This window comes from Coregonus lavaretus, assembly GCF_964263955.1.
Source record: "Coregonus lavaretus genome assembly, chromosome: 39".
Taxonomy (NCBI): Eukaryota; Metazoa; Chordata; class Actinopteri; order Salmoniformes; family Salmonidae; genus Coregonus; species Coregonus lavaretus.
Window position 1 is genome coordinate 2,704,278 of NC_140026.1, and position 23,806 is coordinate 2,728,083.

At 44.7% G+C, this 23,806-nt stretch overlaps 1 protein-coding gene across 1 annotated transcript; it reads right to left on the reverse strand.

Annotated features, from left to right (window-relative positions):
• On the reverse strand, positions 1–5,214 carry LOC311112646 (uncharacterized protein; the record flags this gene model as incomplete). The annotated part of the gene is made up of 12 exons (XM_084155790.1): positions 1–21; positions 479–535; positions 718–789; positions 1,556–1,618; positions 1,809–1,883; positions 2,011–2,073; positions 3,825–3,908; positions 4,018–4,068; positions 4,235–4,332; positions 4,421–4,445; positions 4,914–5,156; positions 5,208–5,214. The coding sequence occupies 12 exons, from the start codon at positions 5,212–5,214 to the stop codon at positions 14–16; spliced, it is 846 nt and encodes a 281-aa protein (XP_084011916.1). The 3' UTR covers positions 1–13.
• Positions 5,215–23,806: the final 18,592 nt, after the last annotated feature.

Below are 23,806 nucleotides of genomic sequence, written 5' to 3' on the forward strand. Positions count from 1 at the left end.
CCCTCCAGCTCCCTCAAGGACCTGTAACATATCACCACACAAAGTTATTTATCCCTCCATTTCCTTCAAGGACCTGTAACATATCACCACACAACGTTTTTTTAGAGGTATACTTTAAATAGATGCAGTATACTTTGATATCAAAGCATTAGCTCAATAATTATAATACAGGTGTAGCATCTTAATATGATCATCCTGTTGTTGCAGGACATTTCCTGCACAGTATGAAATACAAACTCGTAGTGTATTCAAGGTTTAAAAGAGGCTTCTAAAGTTTTGTATTTCCACTTCAGAATTTCAGACTTGATTTTCCCTAAATACAGATGTATCAAGCCCTACAAAAATGTCCATGCATTCTAATACACACAATAATTCACATATCCTTTTGCTGCAGGAGTATTTTCATTCTGTGAGAAACTGGTCAAATTAAGATCCTACACCTGTATTAGTGTCAATAGCATATGGCTATTAGTCTTACCTGTGGCTTTGTGTGGCTTCACTTGAGAATAGACTGAATCTGCTACTGGTGGGGTTGCTGTTTATGTAGGAGGATAAACATCAGCATAATATAATAGTTATATCCATAATAATATCCATAATAATATCCATAATAATATCCAGAATAATGTACAGAATAATAAACATTTATTCAATATGGGTCAAAGAGGAGTGAGGTTCTGATAGGGGGAATATGGAGGGAGGGATGTCTGGTCTTACCTCTCTTCTTCTTGGCTTTGACCTTCTTTTGGAGGTCAACCTCAGCATAGGTCACATCAACAGGTCCAGCTGCTGCTGACAATGGACATTTGCAGTCAACAAATGAAGGAATTAGCTTAATGCATATTCTGCCTCTTCATTCGAAACAGAAAAACATAATCAGGCTCAGAGAGAGGTAATATAGGTGTAGAGAAGGGGTGGGCAAATTATGTTTGATAAAATAAAATAAAACGTTTGTCCACCTCTGGAGTAGAGAGAATACAAATACAATAGTGAAATGTAGAGATTCCAATAGGCCGGCCTGAATGTTTTGACAATATTTAGGAGATAATTTGCTATGGGAGTGCACATCCAAATGTATGTTAACATCAACACTATAATCCATAGTTCATCACACTGATGATTGTCACGCCCTGGCCTATAGAACTCCAGCTAGTTTGGTCAGAGTGTGAATATATTCTAGGTTTTGTATTTCTATGTTTGGCCGGGTGTGGTTCCCAATCAGAGACAGCTGTCGCTCGTTGTCTCTGATTGGGGATCATACTTAGGCAGCCAGTTTTCCTGCCTGTGTTGTGGGATTTTGTTAGGTTCATGTTTAGGCTTGTGTGTTAGCCTTTGGACCGTCAAGGTTAAGTTTGTTGTTTTGGTTACTGTTTTGTGTGTTTATTAGTTAATAAACATGTTCGCCGTTCACGCTGCACCTTGGTCCGTCCCGTTCCTTAACGTACGTGACAATGATAAAAAAGTAATGTGATCAGAAATGATTTCTCACCAGTTTCTTAGGACATACTTAGATATAGTTTCATACCCTTTCAATAGATTGTTGATTAAGTCTTACCGGGGGCTGTGTATGGCTTCACTAGAGAATAGACAGGTTCTGCCTCAGGTGGGGTTGCTGTTTCTATAGGGGGTGAGGATAAAACATCAGCATAATGTTACAGTTATACAGAATAATATACAGTTATACAATACACAGTTAAAGGTATGAGGTCATGATGATCCGTTAGATAGAGAATACAGCTTTTAATATGGGTCAAAGAGGAGTGAGGTTCTGATAGGGGGAATATGGAGGGAGGGATGTCTGGTCTTACCTCTCTTCTTCTTGGCTTTGACCTTCTTTTGGAGGTCAACCTCAGCATAGGTCACATCAACAGGTCCAGCTGCTGCTGACAATGGACATGTCCAGTCAACAAATGAAGGAATTAGCTTATTGCATATTCGACCTCTTCATCACAAACTCAGAAATTACGAATTAAGGTTTTAATGACTGCCAACCTGTATAATGGTTCTTACCAGTGGCTTTCCCTGTCTTCACCTCAGAGTAGACAGGATTTTCTTTTGGATAATCTCTCTTTACTGAGGAGGAAGAAGTACAGAGAACTTGTAAATATATTTATATATATTATTATACGTGTGTGTGTGTCATATATAAAGTATATATATACACTACTGTTCAAAGGTTTGGGGTCAGTTAGAAATGTCCTTGTTTTCCATGAAAACATTCATGAAATGAGTTTGAATAGGAAATATAGCAAAATGCATAGGAAATGTAGTCATTGACAAGGTTAGAAAGAATGATTTTTTATATAAATAATAATTGTGTCCTTCAAACTTTGCTTTCGTCAAATAATCCTCAATTTGCAGCAATAACAGCCTTGCAGACCTTTGGCATTCTAGTTGTCATTTTGTTGAGGTAATCTGAAGAGATTTCACCCCATGCTTCCGGAAGCACCTTCCACAAGTTGGATTGGCTTGATCACCACTTCTTAATAATACGGTCAAGCTGCTCCCACAACAGCTCAATAGGGTTGAGATCCTGTGACTGTGCTGGCCACTCCATTATATACAGAATACCAGCTGACTGCTTAATCGTTTTTATATAGTTTGGAGCTGTGCTTTGGGTTATTCTCTGTTGTAGGAGGAAATTGGCTCCAATCAAGCGCCATCCACAGGGTATGGCATAGCTTTGCAAAATGGAGTGATAGCCTTCCTTCTTCAATATCCCTTTTACCCTGTACAAATCTCCCACTTTACCACCACCAAAGCACCCCCAGACCATCACATTGCCTCCACCATGCTTGACAGATGGCATCAAGCACTCCTCCAGCATCTTTTCATTTGGTCTGCGTCTCACAAATGTTCTTATTTGTGATCCGAACACCTCAAACTTCGATTCCTCTGTCCAGTGTCTGTGTTCTTTTGCCCATCTTAATCTTTTATTTTTATTGGCCAGTCTGAGATATGGCTTTTTCTTTGCAACTCTGCCTAGAAGGTCAGCATCCCGGAGTCGCCTCTTCACTCTTGACGTTGAGACTGGTGTTTTGCGGGTACTATTTAATGAAGCTGCCAGTTGAGGACCTGTGAGGCGTCTATTTCTCAAACTAGACACTCTAATGTATTTGTCCTCTTGCTCAGTTGTGCACCGGGGCCTCCCACTCCTCTTTCTATTCTGGTTAGAGCCAGTTTGCGCTGTTCTGTGAAGGGAGTAGTACACAGCGTTGTACGAGATCTTCAGTTTCTTGGCAATTTCTCGCATGGAATAGCCTTCATTTCTCCGAACAAGAATAGACTGACGAGTTTCAGAAGAAAGTTATTTGTTTCTGGCCATTTTGAGCCTGTAATCAAACCCACAATTGCTGATGCTCCAGATACTAAACTAGTCTCAAGAAGGCCAGTTTTATTGCTTCTTTATTCAGCACAACAGTTTTCAGCTGTGCTAACATAATTGCAAAATGGTTTTCTAATGATCAATTAGCCTTTTAAAATGATAAACTTGGATTAGCAAACACAATGTGCCATTGGAACACAGGACTGATGGTTGCTGATAATGGGCCTAGGTGCGCCTATGTAGATATTTCATAGAAAATCAGCCGTTTTCAACTACAATATCCATTTACAACCTTAACAATGTCTACACTGTATTTATGATCAATTTGATGTTATTTTAATGGACAAATAATTTGCTTTTCTTTCGAAAACAAGGACATTTCTAAGTGACCCCAAACTTTTGAACGGTAGTGTGTGTGTATATATATGTACACATTGTAACTCATCTTAGATACACTGCTACAATTTTTTTCTCAATATATGTCACAGTTGAGAGTCACCTTTCTTTTTCTTGTCCAACTTGTTCAGTTGAATCTGGGCGTAAGTCACATGACTTGGTCCAGCAGCAGAAGCACCAGCAGCATCTGAGACATAATACACAAACACCTCCACTTAGTCAAACTCTACATGTCATATTAAATGAAGAGAAGCAGGCTACTACACATTCATACTGAAAACATTACATTACACTACCATTATCATTGTTGTCTGAGGGATTGATCGTATCGTAGATGTTAGTGCCACCTGTTGGTCATAGAAGAGAGAGGCAGGTTAGTTAGGTTGATTATCCCTTAGCTTGACTAGGGACACATTGTACGGTAACATGTTGTAAACAAAGTGGATGTTGATGAGTCAGTGTATGAGGTTACAGAGAGAGGAGAGTGGTAGAGGTCTGGGCTGAGAGACTGACCATGCTGCTGATGTGTATACCCAGTATCAGGAGCCTGGCCCTGGGTAGATCCTTGGTCCTGTTGGGGGTCCTGGTTGGTGCTCTGGGGCTGAGGGGGCCTACAGGGAGAGAGATACTCAGCATAGGAAGCACAGAGAAGATGTTATACTGTACATATCAATATAGTTGAGAGACAGGTGTACTCACCAGAATATTCTGATGAAACGGGAACCTGTAATGACAAACGCATTGTGTTATGTACTGAACTCTTCAAAAACGTATATTTAGAAATGTCTCTCCTAAACATGTAATAGAATGTTTTGTATTAAATGAGAAACAGCCAAAGTATCACCTTTGTTGTTTTGATTTCTCCACAGCAGGACCAGGAGAATGACCAGTAGAACACCAGCAACAACCAGACCCACAACCACTCCTACTAGGACTGATGTAGAGGATCCAGGAGCTACGACTGGAGAGACTGGAGAGAGAACAGCACAGACTCTGATAGAGGTTATATAGGTTTAGAGTATAGAGCATGAAAAGAAAGTAGGATGGCCCATCTTTTGAAAATTTAGTAGAGAGATCATATTTTCTAGGGGAGTGCAAATCTAAAACTATATTAACATCAACACTTAAATGACTTGTTTTTCACACAGATAATAAAAAGGTAACTAACTTGTGATCATAAATGTTTTCTCACCTCTCACTGTCACCCAGCTCTCTGGTGATTCTCCTTGACCAGATATACACTTATAGAATCCTTCATCTGACTTGGATACTGTAGGGATGGTCATCTCTCCTGTGGTCTCATTCTTGATGAGTACTCCATCTTTGTAGAAATCAGCTTTGAAGTTTGAGCTGACTGTCCGGTATTTACAGCGCAGAGTCACAGAGTCTCCTTCAGTCACAGGATGGACAGGGCTCTCCAGGATCACATCACCATCTGTGTAACATAATATATAAATAATACTGTAAATCTGGAGTCATCCCTCACAATACATCAACGTCTTATGAGCTTGTATTTATGAGATGCAATCATTCAGTTCCAGAATTGAACATCCTATCATATGTATGTAAAAATGTTAGTGAGTGTTGTACAATAGACGTACTAGTAACTGTGATGTTGACAGCATTACTGTACTCTCCTGATCCAGACTCACACCAGAACACTCCACTGGACCATGTGAATGTGTAGCTGATGGTACATGTGGACCCTGTTATTGATCCCCAGTTAGAGACACACCATGACCTCACTCCTCTCTCTCTGTAGCTCATCAGTCTCCATCCAGTAGAGTTCCCCTTCTCCTCACAGCTCAGTGAGAGAGACTTTGATGTAAAGTGTTGTGTTGTGTTGGGACTTATTCTAAGAGACACTGAAGGCTGCAGATCTGAAACAAAGAGAGACAGAGTCAAACCTATAGTTATATACACACATGAGGGTAACTTAAATATGATTCAATACAGTTTCAATGCAGTTAGTTACCTCCTGACCAGAGAAACTGAGGTTCACTGTAGAGTGTGTCATAGACTGGGTCTCCTCTCCCAGCTCTACACACATATCCTCCTGTGTGATTAGGACCAGCAGGGATCAGAGTGTACGAGTCTTCGGTAGTCCCATTGTCTGCTTCTGGTAGACGCTCAAAAGAGTAGGACTGCTCTGTTAAAGTGGGAACCGTCCTGTACCAGGAGAACCTCCAGCCTGTAGACGTCTTGTCAACTTCACAGCTCAGAGACACTGAGTCTCCAGGGTTCAGCCACTGAGGATAGATACTCAGAACAGCCTTGGGTTGAACTGTGATCAGACAGAGGACAGGTTTGAAACATTCAGTCTTAGCAATGATTCTAGTTAACCATGGAGATGTTTACATGATTAGATAGACTCACCAGACACAGTCACTTGTACAGCATCACTGGTCTTGGAGAACTTGCTTCCCTTTACACCCTTACAGGTATATGAACCACTGTTAGACATGTAGACAGGACTGATTCTGTACTCAGACTTCGTATTAGAGTAGACTGAATAACCATTCGTATACCACTCATACTGCCAGTCAGTGTCTCCTCCCTGTATGTCACATCTCATAGTGACAGTCTCTCCTCTAAATATCTGGGTCCAGTTGGGTTGGAGGGTCAGAACAGCTACAGGTCTCTCTGCACAGACACAACACAGACAACTAACTGAATAAACAGTTGCACAATTGTAAATGTCTTTATTTATCAAAAGGTCTACTCATGTTAGCTATAATTGTTACAATGAGCAGACTAAATATTACACCTTATATTACTTTATATCCATATACAATAGCAGCCGTTTATCATAAAACTGTTTTAGACTCACCAGTAATGTTTATCTGGACTGGGTCACTGTACAGGGTATAGTAGACTGGGTCTCCTCTCCCAGCTCTGCACCAGTACTGTCCTCCATCAGAGACACTGACCCTGCTGAGTGTGTAGGAGTATCCAGAGGTTGAGGTTACTGGTGTAGAGTCTGGTCTGTGTCTGTACCAGTAAAACTTCCATCCATAAGACTCTACTGTACAGGTCAGTGTCACACTGTCTCCTGTGAATACGTTCGCTTGGTCTAAACTCAGTGTAGCCGTCGGACGACTATCTGTTGGAATCAAGAAATGTGTGTGACGCATCTGGAAAACATGGATCTGATCTGCTGCATGATATGTCCTCTTGATGTGTAAAGGTTCAAAACTCAGTGAGGCAGAATAGTCTACAGGCACACAAAAAATGTCTACATGATTGACTCAACAACAACAGTGTCTATCTATCTGTATGACAAGAGAGAGAACAGAACAAAGTAATGTACCTTTAACAGTGAGAGTGACAGGATCACTTGGTAGTGAAGATGTGGGTCTAGACACTCTGTTCCCTTCACACCAGTACTGACCCTGGTCAGACACACCAGCTCTACTGATGATGAGGGTGTCTCCTGTTACAGTGTGTCTGACAGACTGGGATACTAAATTATCATTCCTGTCTTTGAACCACTGATAGCTCCAGTCACTGTGAGACTCTGTTGAACACGTCAGAGTCACTTTCTCTCCAGTGTATGCAGGGTTTGGCTTTACAGTCAGTGTAGCTTTGGGCAGAGCTGAGGAAACAGAGCACAAAAAATCTGAATTCATGCCAGGATTAATGGATTCGGCTATTTCAGCCACACCCGTTGCTGACAGGTGTATAAAATCGAGCTAACAGCCATGCAATCCCCATAGACAAACAATGGCAGAATAATTGCCTTACTGAAGAGCTCAGTGACTTTCAACGTGACACCGTCATAGAACGCCACCTTTCTAACAAGTCAGTTTGTCAAATGTCTGCCATGGTAGAGCTGTCGTGGTACTTCAACTGTAAGTGCTTTTATTGTGAAGTGGAAACGTCTAGGAGCAACAATGGCTCAGCTGCAAAGTGGAAGGCCACACAAGCTCACAAAACGGGACCGCCGAGTGCTGAAGCACGTAGCGCGTAAAAATAATCTGTCCTCGGGTTGAAACACTCACTACTGCGTTCCAAACTGCCTCTGGAAGCAACGGCAGTACAATAAATGTTTGTTGGGATCTTCATGATATGGGGTTCCATGGCTGAGCAGCCGCACACAAGGCTAATATCACCATGCGCAATGCCAAGCGTCAGCTGGAGTGGTGTAACGCTTGCCGCCATTGGACTCTGGAGCAGTGGAAACGCGTTCTCTGGAGTGATGAACTCTTCACAATCTGGCAGTCCGACGGACGAATCTTGGTTTGGCTGATGCCAGGAGAACGCTACCTGCCCGAATGCATAGTTCCAACTGTAAAGTTTGGTGGAGGAGGAATAATGGTCTGGGGCTGTTTTTCATGGTTTGGGCTAGGCCCCTTAGTTCCAGTGAAGGGAAATCTTAACGCTACAGCATACAATGACATTCTAGACAATTCTGTGCTTCCAACTTTGTGGCAACAGTTTGGGGAAGGCCCTTTCCTGTTTCAGCATGACAATGCCCCCGTGCACAAATCGAGGTCCATACAGATATGGTTTGTCGAGATCGGTGTGGAAGATCTTGACTGGCCTGCACAGAGCCCTGACCTCAACCCCATCGAACACCTTTGGGATGAATTGGAACGCAGACTGCGAGCCAGGCCTAATCGCCCAATATCAGTGCTCCACCTCACTAATGCTCGTGTGGCTCAATGGAAGCAAGTCCCCACAGCAATGTTCCAATATCTAGTGGAAAGCCTTCCCAGAAGAGTGGAGGCTGTTATAGCAGCAAAGGGAGTACCGATGATATTGGAATGAGCTGTTCAACGTGTCCACATACTTCTGGTGATGTTCTGTACTTACAAAACGACCATGTCTACATGATTGACTCAACAACAACAGTGTCTATCTATCTGTATTACAAGAGAGAGAACAGAACAAAGTAATGTACCTTTAACAGTGAGAGTGACAGGATCACTTGGTAGTGAAGATGTGGGTCTAGACACTCTGTTCCCTTCACACCAGTACTGACCCTGGTCAAACACACCAGCTCTACTGATGATGAGGGTGTCTCCTGTTACAGTGTGTCTGACAGACTGGGATACTACATTATCATTCCTGTCTTTGAACCACTGATAGCTCCAGTCACTGTGAGACTCTGTTGAACACGTCAGAGTAACTGTCTCTCCAGGGAACACAGGGTTGGGTTTTACAGTCAGTGTAGCTTTGGGAAGAGCTGAGGAAACAGAGCACAAAACATCTTAATACATGGCTGGTAATTCAGCTGTTTCTGTAACGTTGTGATTAAAGTCTATTTTACATATGGTATGTTGACTCCATTCAGTTAGAATTTACAGTGTATACAGTATATTTATATTAAGTGTGTATACAGTGTATACATTTATATTAACCATCAGTGGCTCTGAATTTAGAAAGTCTAGATTGAAGACCAACAGTGAGCTCACCAGTGATGATGATGGGGAGAGCTGAGCTGAGATATGACTTCTGGGGCCGACCTCTCCTTGTCCCAACACACTTGTACTGACCTGCCTGGTCAGGGAGAGAGATGGTGTTTTTTCTGGTCTGAATGGGAAGTTCTTGGTTGTCTCTGAACCAGCGGTATGTCCAGTCTGTGTAGTCTGATATGTCACACTGCAGAGTGACTGTATCTCCAGGGTAGAGGAGACCCTGAGGAGTGACTATCTTCACTGAGGCCGAGGGCAGAGCTGTGGAAACAGTTATATGAACACAAAAGCAGTCAGAGCACCAATCTTTCCAAAGTATGATCTGACTTCAGTAAGTAGTACGGTAACTATTATTTGAGACATTACACGATATATACAAAAGTATGTGGACACCCCTTCAAATGAGTATATTTGGCTATTTCAGCCAAACCCGTTGCTGACAGGTGTGTAAAATCGAGCCCACAGCCATAAAATCTCTATAGACAAATATTGGCAGTAGAATGGCCAAACAGTTACATATAACTGTGCCCCTGCACATTGACTCTGTACCGGTACCCCCTGTATATAGCCTCACTACTGTTATTTTATTTTACTGCTGCTCTTTAATTATTTCTTATTTTTCTTTTTTACTCATCTATTTTGTATTTAACACTTATTTTTCTTAAAAATGTATTGTTGGTTAAGGTAAGTAAGCATTTCACTGTAAGGTCTTCACCTGTTGTATTCAGCGCATGTGGCAAATAAAATGTGATTTGATTTGAAGAGCTCATTGACTTTCAACATGGCACCGTTGTAGGATGCCACCTTTCTAACAAGTCAGTTCGTCAAATTTGATAGAGCTGCCCCGGTCAACTGTAAGTGCTGTTATTGTGAAGTGGAAATGTCGAGGAGCATCAACGGCTCAGCCACAAAGTGGTAGGCCACACAAGCTCAGAGAATGTGACCGCCGAGTGCTGAAGCGTGTAGCGTGTAAAAATAATCTATCCTCGGTTGCAACACTCAGTTCCAAACTTCCTCCCGAAGCAACGTCGGCACAATAACTGTTTGTCGGGAGCTTCATGAAATGGGTTTCCATGGCCGAGCAGCCGCACACAAGCCTAAAATCACAAAGCACAATGCCAAGCATCGGCTGGAGTGGTGTAAAGCTTGCCGCCATTGGACTCTGGAGCAGTGGAAGCGCTTTCTCTGGAGTGATGAATCACGCTTCACCATCTGGGAGTCCGGCTGACAAATCTGGGTTTGGCGGATGCCAGGAGAAGCTACCTTCCCGAATACCAACTGTAAAGTTTAGTGGAGGAGGAATAATGGTCTGGGGCTGTTTTTCATGGTTCGGGCTAGGCCCCTTAGTTCCAGTGAAGGGAAATCTTAAATCTACAGCATAATGGCATTCTAGACGATTCTGTTCTTCCACCTTTGTGGCTACAGTTTGGGGAAGGCCCTTTCTTGTTTCAGCATGACAATGTCCCTGTGCACAAAGCGAGTACCGACTACATAATAATGCCCATGATTTTGGAATGAGATGTTCAACGTGTCCACATACTTTTGGTGATGTAGTGTACTTACACTCAGAGCATGTCTACATGATTGACTCAATATAAATAGTGTCCATCTGTATGACAACATAATAACTTACTATTCAGGGTGACTCTGACAGGATCACCGATGATTGATTTTATGGATCTGGACTGGATCTCTCCCTGACACCAGTACTGACCCTGGTCAGACACAACAGCTCTACTGATGGTGAGGGTGTCTCCTGTTATAGTGTGTCTGACAGACTGGGATACTACATTATCATTCCTGTCTTTGTACCACTGATAGCTCCAGATACTTCCAGACCCTACTGAACACGTCAGAGTAACTGTCTCTTCAGGGTACACAGGGTTTGGCTCTGCTGTCAGTGTAGCTTTGGGCAGAGCTGCAGAAACACACAACATACATTTTTTAAACAACTAAATAGAATCCTTAAAATGGTGCCAAATGAAGTGGTTATAAGTATGGAGGCACTGATGTGAATGAGAAATTAGATGACTTACCTGTCACTTTCAGTGTGACTACATCACTCCACCCAGAATGGTGCTGCTCATCAATATGTGTACCCAGACAAATGTAGTCACCACTGTCAGAAATCTTAGCATCACTGATCTCATGTTTATTCTTCTTAGTGGAGGAGTCCGAATTACCATTCTTGTACCATGTGTATTTCCAGTCAGTGACTCCTCCCCCCTGTACGTCACATCTGAGAGTGACAGACTCTCCACTGAATATCTGGGAGCTGTTGGGGTGTATGGTCAGAACAGCCTTTGCCGCTCCTGATCAAAATCAAACCAGCATGATACAATTGACTTACATGTTATTTTGAGACACTAAAAACACAAAATATATCCAGCCAAAAGCAACTTTAAAAATCCACAAATAAAGAAATAGAATGAAGCATTAAGAGATGGAGGCTTGATGAAGTGAACAAATATCTACCATCATCATCTTCAGAGTGTCCTGAGTTGATGAGTGTACTCAGCACTACAACAAAGAAAGTCACATTTCACCAATATTAGATTGGAATAAATAACAACATGCCATATTCATGTTACTGATTACCAAATCTTCCTGAGCTTTATTTTAAAGGAGCAATCTGTGATTTCTACATATATTTTTGCACTTTTAAAGGAATAATAGCCATTAATTCTAAAAGAGTATAACTTTTAATAACCTCATTAGCTTACCATTATGGAAAAAACACATGATTCCACATGTAGGAAATCACGTTTTGGAACACTTAACGTGATGATATTTCACATGAAGTTTCACATGTGGATCTTCACATGTGATGACATAACCTTTCACATGTGAAATCATGTAAAACCATGTGGTTTTGGAATACTTCACATGTGATGGAATTTCATATTAAGTTTCAGATGTGGATATTTTTCACATTACATTTCACAGGTGATGCACTGCAGACTAAAATGTGTCGTTAGGATATCCCCAGAATGTCACGCAGTCTCAATGTTTTCAACTTTCATATTTGGAACACTTTGACATAAATTATTACATTGGAAAGCAATTCCCCTACCGCCCCAACAGATCCACGGACGACACAATGGCCATTGAACTGCATGCTGCCCTCACCAACCTGGACAAGAGGAATGCATATGTGAGGATGCTGTTCATCGACTACAGCTCGGCCGTCAATACCAAAGTGCCCTCTAAATTTACCAGCAATCTCACAGCACTGGGACTAACTCCTCCCAATGCAACTGGGTCCTGGACTTCCTGATAGGCAGCCCCCAGGTGGTGAAGGTAGGCAATATTATCTCCTCAACACGGATTCTCAACATTGGGGCCCCACAACGGTGCTTCCTGAGTCCCCTCCTGTACTCCCTGTATACCTCGTTCATCCTTGGGAGCAATTTCCAAATGCCTGAAGGTTCCATGTTCATTTGTACAAGCAATAGTACGCAAGTATAAACACCATGGGACCACGCAGCCGTCATACTTTGGTGCGAAAAGTGCAAATCAATCTCAGAACAATAGCAAAGGACCTTGTGAAGATGCTGGAGGAAACAGGTACAAAAGTATCTATATCCACAGTAAAACAAGTCCTATATCGACATAACCTGAAAGGCCGCTCAGCAAGGAAGAAGCCACTGCTCCAAATCCGCCATAAAAAATCCAGACTACAGTTTGCAACTGCACATGGGGACAAAGATCGTACTTTTTGGAGAAATGTCCTCTGGTCTGATGAAACAAAAATAGAACTGTTTGGCCATAATGACCATTGTTATGTTTGGAGGAAAAAGGGGCAGGCTTGCAAGCCGAAGAACACCATCCCAACCGTGAAGCACAGGGGTGGCAGCATCATGCTGTGGGGGTGCTTTGCTGCAGGAGGGACTGGTGCACTTCACAAAATAGATGGCATCATGAGGAAGGAAAATTATGTGGATATATTGAAGCAACATCTCAAGACATCAGTCAGGAAGTTAAAGCTTGGTCGCAAATGGGTCTTGCAAATGGACAATGACCTCAAGCATACTTCCAAAGTTGTGGCAAAATGGCTTAAGGACAACAAAGTCAAGGTATTGGAGTGGCCATCACAAAGCCCTGACCTCAATCCTATAGAAAATCTGTGGGCAGAACTGAAAAAGCATGTGCGAGCAAGGAGGCCTACAAACCTGACTCAGTTAAACCAGCTCTGTCAGGCGGTATGGGCCAAAATTCACCCAAACTTATTGTGGGAAGGATGTGGAAGGCTACCCGAAACGTTTGACCCAAGTTAAACAATTTAAAGGCATGCTACCAAATACTAATTGAGTGTATGTAAACTTCTGACCCACTGGGAATGTGATGAAAGAAATAAAAGCTAAAATAAATCATTCTCTCTACTATTATTCTGACATTTCACATTCTTAAAATAAAGTGGTGATCCTAACTGACCTAAAACAGGGAAGTTTGACTAGGATTAAATGTCAAGAATTATGAAAAACTGAGTTTAAATGTATTTGGTTAAGGTGTATGTAAACTTCCGACTTCAACTGTATCTGTAAGGTCCCTAAGTCGAGAAGTGAATTTCAAACACAGATTCAACCACAAAGACCAGGGAGGTTTTCCAATGCCTCTCAAAGAAGGGCACCTATTGGTAGATGGGTAAAAAATAAAAAGAGCATACATTGAATATCCCTTTGAGCATTATGAAGATATTCATTACATTTTGGATGGTGTATCAATACACCCAGTCACTACAAAGATACAGGTGTCCTTCCTCACTAAGTCGCTGGAGAGGAAGGAAACCACTCGGGGATTTCACCATGAGGCCAATGGTGACTTCAAAACAATTACAGAGTTGAATAGCTATGATAGGAGAACACTGAGGATCGATCAACAACATTGTGGTTACTCCACAATACTAACCTAATTGACAGAGTGAAAAGAAGGAAGCCTGTACAGAATACAGATATTCCAAAACATCCATCCTGTTTGCAACAAGGCACTAAAGCAATACTGCAAAACATGTGGCAAAGCAATACTATTATTGTCCTGAATACAAAGTGTTATGGTTGGAGCAAATCCAATACAACACATTAATAATGAGTACCACTCTTCATATTTTCAAGTGGTGACTGCATCAGTTTATGGGTATGCTTGTAATCGTTAACGACTGGGGAGTTTTTCAGGATAAAAAAAGAAACTTTCCATCTCCCAGTGTCTGCTTTCCATCAGACACTGGGAGATGAATTCACCTTTCAGCAGGCCAATAACCTAAAACGCAAGGCCAAATCTACATTGGAGTTGCTTACCAAGAAGACAGTGAATGTTCCTTGTCACGGTTTCGGCCGAGGCTGCCTCTCTTCCTTGCTCGGGCAGGCTTCGGCGTTCGTCGTCTACGGAATACTAGCTGCCACCGTTGTATGTTTCTATGTTCGTTTGGTTTTGTCTGGATTTTGTACACCTGTTGTCGTTTAGCGTCATTAGTGTCCTATAAGTTCTCGTTGTGTTTGTCAGGTGTTGTGTGTGATTGTTTTCGCTGTCGTGTTGGTGCGCTACTATTTACAGTGCGCTATTGTAGTTTGCCTCCTTTGTGTAGGAGTGTATTTTTCGCACATGTTTAGTGCGCCCTTTTGTTTACGCCTGTGTGCGCATTTTCTCGCCTCCGGGCTGTTGACTCGTGTTTTGAGTGTGCATTACTAAAGTATTTTGGACTTATATTCTGCGTCCTGCGCCTGATTCCCACACCACACCCACCTACAGCACCTACTGACAGAATCACACACCATTCAGAATGGAATCAGCAGGAGCCGCAGCAGCACAGGAGACTTTGGAGGATCGGGTCCGGGAGCAGAATGACCAGATCCTTCGGATCGGGACCGCCCTGCAGGATGTTATTACCACACTTCAACGCTGGGAGACCCGAGGGACACCCCCAACTCCACCTCCCCTGCAATCACCATCAGCCAGTCAGCCCATTCCAGCTCCGGAACCCAGGGGAATTCGACTCTCGCTCCCGAGGGCCTACGATGGGACCGCTGCCGGGTGTCAGGGCTTCCTTCTCCAGGTGGAGCTATACCTGGCCACCGTGCACCCGGCGCCCTCGGGACACGAGAGCGTGTCCGCCCTCATCTCCTGCCTTACCGGCAAGGCGTTGGAATGGGCCAACGCCGAGTGGAGGAGGATAGACGCTACCACCATCACATACGCTGAGTTCTCCCGCCGCATCAGGGCGGTGTTTGACCAATCACCAGAGGGGAAAGCGGCGGGGGAGCGTCTGTTCTGCCTCCGGCAGGAGAGGAGGAGCGCCCAGGAGTTCGCGTTAGAATTCCGTACTCTAGCGGCGGATGCAGGGTGGAATGAGCGGGCCCTCATCGATCACTACCGCTGTAGTCTACGAGAGGACGTCCGTCGGGAGCTGGCCTGTAGGGACACCAGTTTCTCTTTCGACCAGTTAGTCGACATGTCCATCAGGCTGGACACCCTGCTGGCTACCCGCGGACGTTCCGAAGGGGGTCCGTCCATTTCACCCTCCAGCGCCTCCGAGCCGAGCCCTATGGAGCTTGGGGGCGCTGGCGCTAGAGAGAGGAGGGGTCGGAGTACGAGGGGGCCCGTCTCCTGCACCAACTGTGGCCGTGGAGGACACACCGCGGCTAGGTGCTGGGGATGGCCTCCTAGGGGAGAAAACGACAGGCCCCGCACTGGGGAGTCCGTCCAGGTGAGTAGGCGCCCCACTCACCCAGAGCTCTCTGTTGCGCACTTCTGTATACCTGTGCGTTTTCCACAGGTAGCACCTCATTCCCAGCATAAGGCGCTGGTAGATTCAGGCGCGGCTGGGAATTTTGTTGATAGAACATTTTGTTTAGAATTAGGGATTCCCCTTCTTCCTGTTGACGTCCCATTCCCCGTTCATGCCCTAGATAGCCGTTCGTTGGGATCGGGCTTGATCAGGGAGGTCACGGCGCCACTTAGGATGTGTGCGCAGGGGGGTCATCAGGAGATGATCCAGCTATTTCTGATCGACTCGCCTGCGTATCCGGTGGTGCTGGGCATGCCCTGGTTGAGTATCCATAACCCGTCTATTTCGTGGCAGGAGAGGGCTCTGATGGAGTGGTCTGCCCAGTGTGTGGGTCGATGTTTAGGCGTTTCCGTAGGGGCTATCTCGGTGGAGAGTCCAAACCAGGTGCCCGCATTGCACGTTCCCCCTGAGTACGAGGATTTGGCTATTGTGTTCAGTAAGTCGAGGGCGACGCAGTTGCCTCCCCATAGGCAGGGAGATTGTGCGATAGACCTCCAGGCAGGAGCTGCGCTCCCACGGAGCCATGTGTATCCTCTGTCTCAGGAGGAGAAGAGAGCTATGGAGACTTACATAGACGAATCTCTGAGACAAGGATACATACAGCCATCCACTTCCCCTGCGTCCTCGAGTTTCTTTTTTGTGAAGAAAAAGGATGGAGGGTTATGCCCGTGCATTGATTACCGTGGTCTCAATCAGATCACGGTGAAGTACAGTTATCCACTTCCTCTGATTGCGACCATGACGGAGTGATTGCACGGGGCACATTTTTTCACTAAATTAGATCTCAGGAGCGCGTACAACTTGGTGCGCATTAGGGAGGGCGATGAATGGAAGACAGCCTTTAGTACCACCTCGGGCCATTACGAGTATCTTGTCATGCCATACGGGTTGATGAACGCTCCTTCAGTTTTCCAATCATTCGTGGATGAGATATTCAGGGACATGCAGGGGCAGGGGGTGGTCGTGTACATAGATGACATTCTCGTGTACTCGTCTACCCGAGTCGAGCATGTGGCTCTGGTGCGCCGAGTGTTGAGGAGGCTGTTGGAGCACGACCTGTATGTCAAGGCAGAGAAGTGTCTGTTTTTCCAGGAGTCGATCTCCTTTTTGGGTTATCAGTTGTCTGCGTCAGGGGTGAAGATGGAGGTTGACCGGGTGTCAGCCGTGCGTAATTGGCAAACGCCAACCACTGTGAAGGAGGTGCAGCAGTTTTTGGGGTTTGCGAATGACTACCGGAGGTTTATCCGGGGTTTTGGACAGGTGGCAGCTCCCATAACGTCTCTTTTGAAGGGGGGTCCGGTGCGTTTGCAGTGGTCAGCCGAGGCGGACAGGGCTTTTGGGAGGCTGAAGGACCTGTTTACCTCGGCTCCGGTGCTGGCGCATCCGGATCCCTCTTTACCATTTCAGGTAGAGGTGGACGCGTCAGAGGCCGGTATAGGAGCCGTGCTTTCGCAACGGTCCGGCACGCCACCTAAACTCCGCCCCTGTGCCTTTTATTCCAAAAAGCTCAATCCGGCGGAGCGAAATTATGACGTAGGGGACAGGGAGCTGTTAGCCGGGGTACAGGCCCTAAAGGTGTGGAGGCACTGGCTTGAGGGGGCTCAACACCCTTTCCTCATTTTGACTGACCACCGTAACCTGGAGTACATCCGGGCAGCTAGGAGACTGAACCCTCGCCAGGCGCGGTGGAATATGTTTTTGACCCGGTTCGTATTTAAGATCACGTACATCCCTGGGTCACAGAACGGTAAGGCAGACGCACTGTCTCGGCGGTATGACACGGAGGAGAGGTCCGTGGAGCCCACTCCCATACTGCCGGAGTCTTGTCTGGTGGCACCGGTAGTGTGGGAGGTCGATGCTGAACTCGAGCGGGCGTTACGCACCGACCCTAGTCCTCCTCAATGCCCGGAGGGTCGGACGTATGTTCCGCTCGAGGTTAGGGATCGTTTGATCTATTGGGCTCACACGTCACCCTCCTCTGGACATCCTGGTATAGGCCGGACAGTGCACTGCCTTAGTGCTAAGTACTGGTGGCCCACGTTGGCGAGGGATGTGAGGGTTTATGTCTCCTCCTGCTCGGTGTGCGCCCAGTGTAAGGCTCCTAGACATCTGCCTAGGGGTAAGTTACTACCCCTGCCCGTTCCACAACGACCATGGTCTCACCTCTCGGTGGACTTCATCACTGACCTTCCTCCCTCACAGGGGAATACCACTATACTGGTCGTTGTGGACCGGTTCTCTAAGGCCTGTCGTTTGCTCCCTATGCCGGGCCTTCCTACTGCCCTACAGACCGCCGAAGCTCTATTCACCCATGTTTTCCGGCACTACGGGGTACCCGAGGATATTGTGTCTGATCGAGGTCCCCAAATCACCTCCAGAGTCTGGAGAGCCTTTATGGAGCGGTTGGGGGTCTCGGTGAGCCTCACCTCAGGTTACCATCCGGAGAGTAATGGGCAGGTGGAACGTGTGAACCAGGATGTGGGTAGGTTTCTTAGATCATACTGCCAGGACCGGCCGGAGGAGTGGGCACGGTATGTTCCCTGGGCAGAAATGGCCCAGAATTCCCTACGCCATTCCTCCACTAACCTAACCCCTTTTCCAATGTGTGTTAGGTTACCAGCCGGTTCTGGCACCTTGGCAGCAGAGCCAGATCGAGGCTCCTGCAGTGGATGAGTGGGTGCGGCACTCGGAGGAGACGTGGAACGCTGCACACGTCCACCTGCAGCGGGCCCTCCGTCGTCAAAAGGCGAGCGCCGATCTCCACCGCAGTGAGGGACCGGTGTACGCACCTGGTGATCGAGTCTGGCTCTCTACCAGAAACCTGCCCCTCCGCCTGCCCTGTCGGAAACTGGGTCGGCAGTTTGTGGGGCCGTTTAAAGTCCTGAGAAGATTGAACGAGGTGTGTTACAGATTACAACTGCCTATTGAGTGTAAAAGTATTAACCCCTCTTTCCATGTGTCTCTTCTCAGGCCGGTGGTAGCTGGCCCACTCCAGGAAAATGAGATCAAGGAGACTCCTCCGCCCCCATTGGATATCGAGGGGGCACCGGCGTACTCCGTGCTGTCCATCTTGGATTCGAAACGTCGGATGGGGGGTCTCCAATATCTGGTGGAGTGGGAGGGGTACGGCCCGGAGGAACGGTGCTGGGTGCCGAGGAGAGACATTTTGGACCCGTCTCTCCTGACAGAATTCCACCGTAGTCACCCGACGCGCCCTGCTCCGCGTCCTCCTGGTCATCCCCGAGGCCGGAGTCGGCGCACGTCTGGAGCCGCGCGTCAAGGGGGGGGGTACTGTCACGGTTTCGGCCGAGGCTGCCTCTCTTCTTTGCTCGGGCAGGCTTCGGCGTTCGTCGTCTCCGGAATACTAGCTGCCACCGTTGTATGTTTCTATGTTCGTTTGGTTTTGTCTGGATTTTGTACACCTGTTGTCGTTTAGCGTCATTAGTGTCCTATAAGTTCTCGTTGTGTTTGTCAGGTGTTGTGTGTGATTGTTTTCGCTGTCGTGTTGGTGCGCTACTATTTACAGTGCGCTATTGTAGTTTGCCTCCTTTGTGTAGGAGTGTATTTTTCGCACATGTTTAGTGCGCCCTTTTGTTTACGCCTGTGTGCGCATTTTCTCGCCTCCGGGCTGTTGACTCGTGTTTTGAGTGTGCATTACTAAAGTCTTTTGGACTTATATTCTGCGTCCTGCGCATGATTCCCACACCACACCTACCTACAGCACCTACTGACAGTTCCTGAGTGGCTGAGATACAGTTTTGACTTAAATCTACTTGAAAATCTATGGCAAGACCTGAAAATGGTTGTCTAGCCATGATCAACAAACAATTTGACAGAGCTTGAATAATTGTTTTAAGAATAATGGGCAAATGTTGCACAGACCAGGTGTGGACAAATCTTAGAGACTTACCCAGAAAGACTCACAGCTGTAATCGCTAACAAAGGTGATTCTATAAAGTAATGACTCAGGGGTGTGAATACTTATGTAAATTAGATTTTTTGGTATTTCATTTTCAATACATTTGCAAACATTTCTAAAAACACGTTTTCACTTTGTCATTAAGGGTATTGTGTGTAGATGGTTGAGAAAAATACTTAATTTAAAAAAAAATTTATTCAGGCTGTAACACAACAAAATGTGGAATTAGTCAAGCGGTATGGATACTTTCTGAATGCACTGTATCACTCCTCACCTCTCCACCTAATAGCTGATGTGTGGTGAGCTCTCTGACACAAAAATGGTCGCCGTGCATCACCCAGGTGGGTGCAACGCATTGCTGGTGGATGAAGTGAGTTTCCCCCTACTATGTAAAGCGCTTTGAGTAACTCAGTTGTTAGAAAAGCACTATATAAATCAAATAATTATTAATTATGTTATTACAGTAACTTCTCATAAGATCACGTGATCACATGCGATCACATGTGAAATTCAAGTGTTTTTTCCGTAAGGGTAGTACAACTGTCATATCTCATCTTAACACAAAATCTACTGTTATTTTATGACAATGTTTGTTAACAATGTCCGTGTAAACAAACAATGTACATGAATTAATTAGTATAGCCCCATTCTTCAGCCGTATACCACAACAAGTGGCAGGGTGAATTACGGACTGCAGCTTTAAATGGCCATTGACATGTTCTGCAGCAGGTTTGCATTTATTAGGATGACTCATGTACTGGAGGCAGCTCTGCAGGGTAGTCACAAGCTGGCACAGCCACAAAGTCATCAAATCGGATTTTAAACCTAACCCTAACCTTAACCCTAACTTTTACCACACTTCTAACCTCATGCCTAACCCTAAATTCAGACCAAAAAGCGTTTTTCTTTTGTTGATATGTAGACAAGTTAGACTGCAGCTGGCCCATCTAGTGCATATAGCTCAGCTCTGCCTCCATCAAAAGATTCATCCCAATAAAAGTAAACCTGCTGTTCTGGACATAGAGAAAGTACAGAGACCCAAAACCACACAATCTCTTAGTACAGTTAACTATAACTGTAGCGAAGGAACTCTCAACCATTTACAATAATCACATCCTGATACTATAGCACATCCAACAAATATAGCATTTTGTATTCACTGTCATTGACAGTTCCTCTTTAGTTCCTGAGTGCTGACCTGGTTAAATGCACACCACACCACCACACCACCCAGGTCTGCACGGTCACTCACTCTCACTTCATATGCAGGTGTAGGATCTTAATTTGACCTGTATTGTCACAGCAAAATAATCCTGCAGCAATATGATTTGAAAAACTAGTCAATAATGTTGCTTGATCGGTGGTTAGGCTATTAGTTGGCCAAAAGTAGGCTACAAGAAAAGTGCAATACTGTTAAAGCTGCAATATGTAACTTTTTGAGCGACCCAACAAAATTAATATAGAAATGTGAGTTATAGATCTGTCATTCTCATTGAAAGCAAATATAAGAAGCGGTAGATCAGTTCTATGTTCACTTTTTCTATGTTTAAAAAAATATATATTTTACTTTTGGTTTTGTACACCAGCTTCAAACAGCTGAAAACACAAAATTGTTGCTTATGGAAAATATATTTTCACAGCGGTTTAGATGGTACAATGATTCTCTACACTATACTTGCTTGTTTTGTCACATAAACTGAAATTAGGTGAACTACTATAATTTTAGCAACCAGAAAATGGCAGAGCGATTTCTGCATACTGCATCTTTAATAAGTTAGTGTGGGTTTTCAGTTAATTTATGTATATCACGAAGCTCATCTGCATTTCCTTTGGAGCAGGAACATTCTCAGCAACAAAAGAGTGACCAAATTAAGATCCTACATCTGTAGACCTACAGCACATTTGCTGCAATACTTTAGTGCCATTTACTAATAAGCATGTGCACTGTTTTATCAATTAAGGATAAAACACACAAAAAATCTAAATAATTGAAACTGTCTTCATTTACATTGTCTCATTCCTTTTTTCCATCAAAGGCTTAGTAAATCAGGTAATTAGTGTTGATACACAAACACACTAACTCAGTACTTACAGAGTAGCACACAGAGCAAGGTGTGTTCCATTCTGTCCTGCCAACGATCTCTGAACTACAGTTCTTCTGACAAACCCCTCTACTTCATATAAGATGACAGACCGATTAGTTCACGCCTCTTTACCGTCACACAGAGAAATACAGAGAAAAGCATTCTAAAGAAATGTACAAAGACTGTGAGAAAAAATTGTAGCGGTTAATGGCGTGTTTATTTTCTGATCAACTTCTCTGTATGGCCCCACACTGCAAAATCTCACGCTGGTTCCTTCCTCTTTATTGGAGGAAAGGAGGATGGAATGAGAATAGAATAGATGCTTGTAGGCCCTTTGCTAAGTTGTCAGGTAGCAAGCCTAGCCAACTAACCTCAGTTGTTCCACTGCCCACAAAGGAAATATAACAACTTCAGCCACCCCCTCACATAGCAAACACACACACATGCACGCTCCCGCACATACACGCACACACATGCTTGCACGCGTGTCCGTGTCTGTGTGTGTATGTAAAGGCTTAAAGACTGGGTGTAAGCAACGTGCCCCCCTTAGAGACAACACAATAGTTAAGAATAAACTGTTGCACTGTCTTTCACTAAAGGACCTTAACAACGTTGAACTTTCTCTCCATCCTAAAGATCCTGCAAGGAGCATAGGACCACGGAAAACAGAGAGTAGGAAGGAACAAGCTGTTTAGTCATACCACTTCTCCAAGAGAAAGTCAACAACTGTAAAACAGAGAGCGTGCAGAAGGGTCTGGCACTCTTTTCCAAGGGCCTGTCTCTTTCCCTTCTTTCTGTTCTCTTTTCTGAAACACTGTAAAGACATTAGTTTATTATAAAAGCTAAAATGTGTATACGAATACCTGTCATTGAAATTACAGTAATTGGTGGAATATTAGGTTTCAACATTGTGTAAAGTCACTATTTTCCTATTGAGATGCATTACATTGAAAATTGTACACTGTCTCTTTAAAATGTCAGGTGACTGAACAAAGTGTAAACAAATGGTTAATGACGGGAGAGTAGTTTTAGAACGGCTCATGACATGATATATGAATATAAAATGTGGTTCCGGCGATCCACTATTGGAAGATACAAATGTCAGGCCGGTAATATGGGTCAGATCTTTTGACCTGGTTGGGCTAGAAGCTAAACGTTTTCGCAGCAGTAATGGTGCAACCATGATGCTGACAAATCTGCACTCGCTTGTTTCTCTAGCGCACTCTTGGGAAGCCTTATCATTACAAAAGTTATTATCTGGGAGATTTTTTCCTATTCACACAGTACTTCCAAAATAAAACTCCTTGTCGCAGAGCAAAATATTTTGTCGCATTCGGGATGGGGTCTCCCAGGACCCACATGGGGTTGTCGCTTCTACCAGGTTGCAGCAAGTCAGTCTGGATAGATGCGGGAAGCGGCCTCTATGGGCACAGAGCAGCCAGTACCATGACTTAAGACGTCAGGCAACATAGCCGGAGGAAGAAGGAAATGATTGCAGTAGGACAGCTACGTAACTGGTCTTGGCCCTGCTCCATGGAGGAGGGTAGTCAAGTGCAGAGAGATCTCCTCAGCCGCTCGCTCCTGTAAGATGGGGAAGCAATGCAGGCAGTGGCCCGGCTGGGTGAACCAATCACAGTAAAAAATGGACTAGGAAAAGCTGAAGCTTTGTGTACTTGGGAGTAACAGATAGCTGTGTGGGGCTCTGATGCCTGGTGAGGGGGAAGCATCTCTCAGAATCTTTAAAAGGGCTGAGGGGTTTTCACAGTGATCGCTGGAAACCTGTTAAACTGTAGAACAAGGAAGCCAATATGGTTAGGTTTCCCCTGCCTTGTTGTATAGAGTGGCAGCGTCCTCTGATGAGAAAAATGAGGGGCGGCAGGTAGC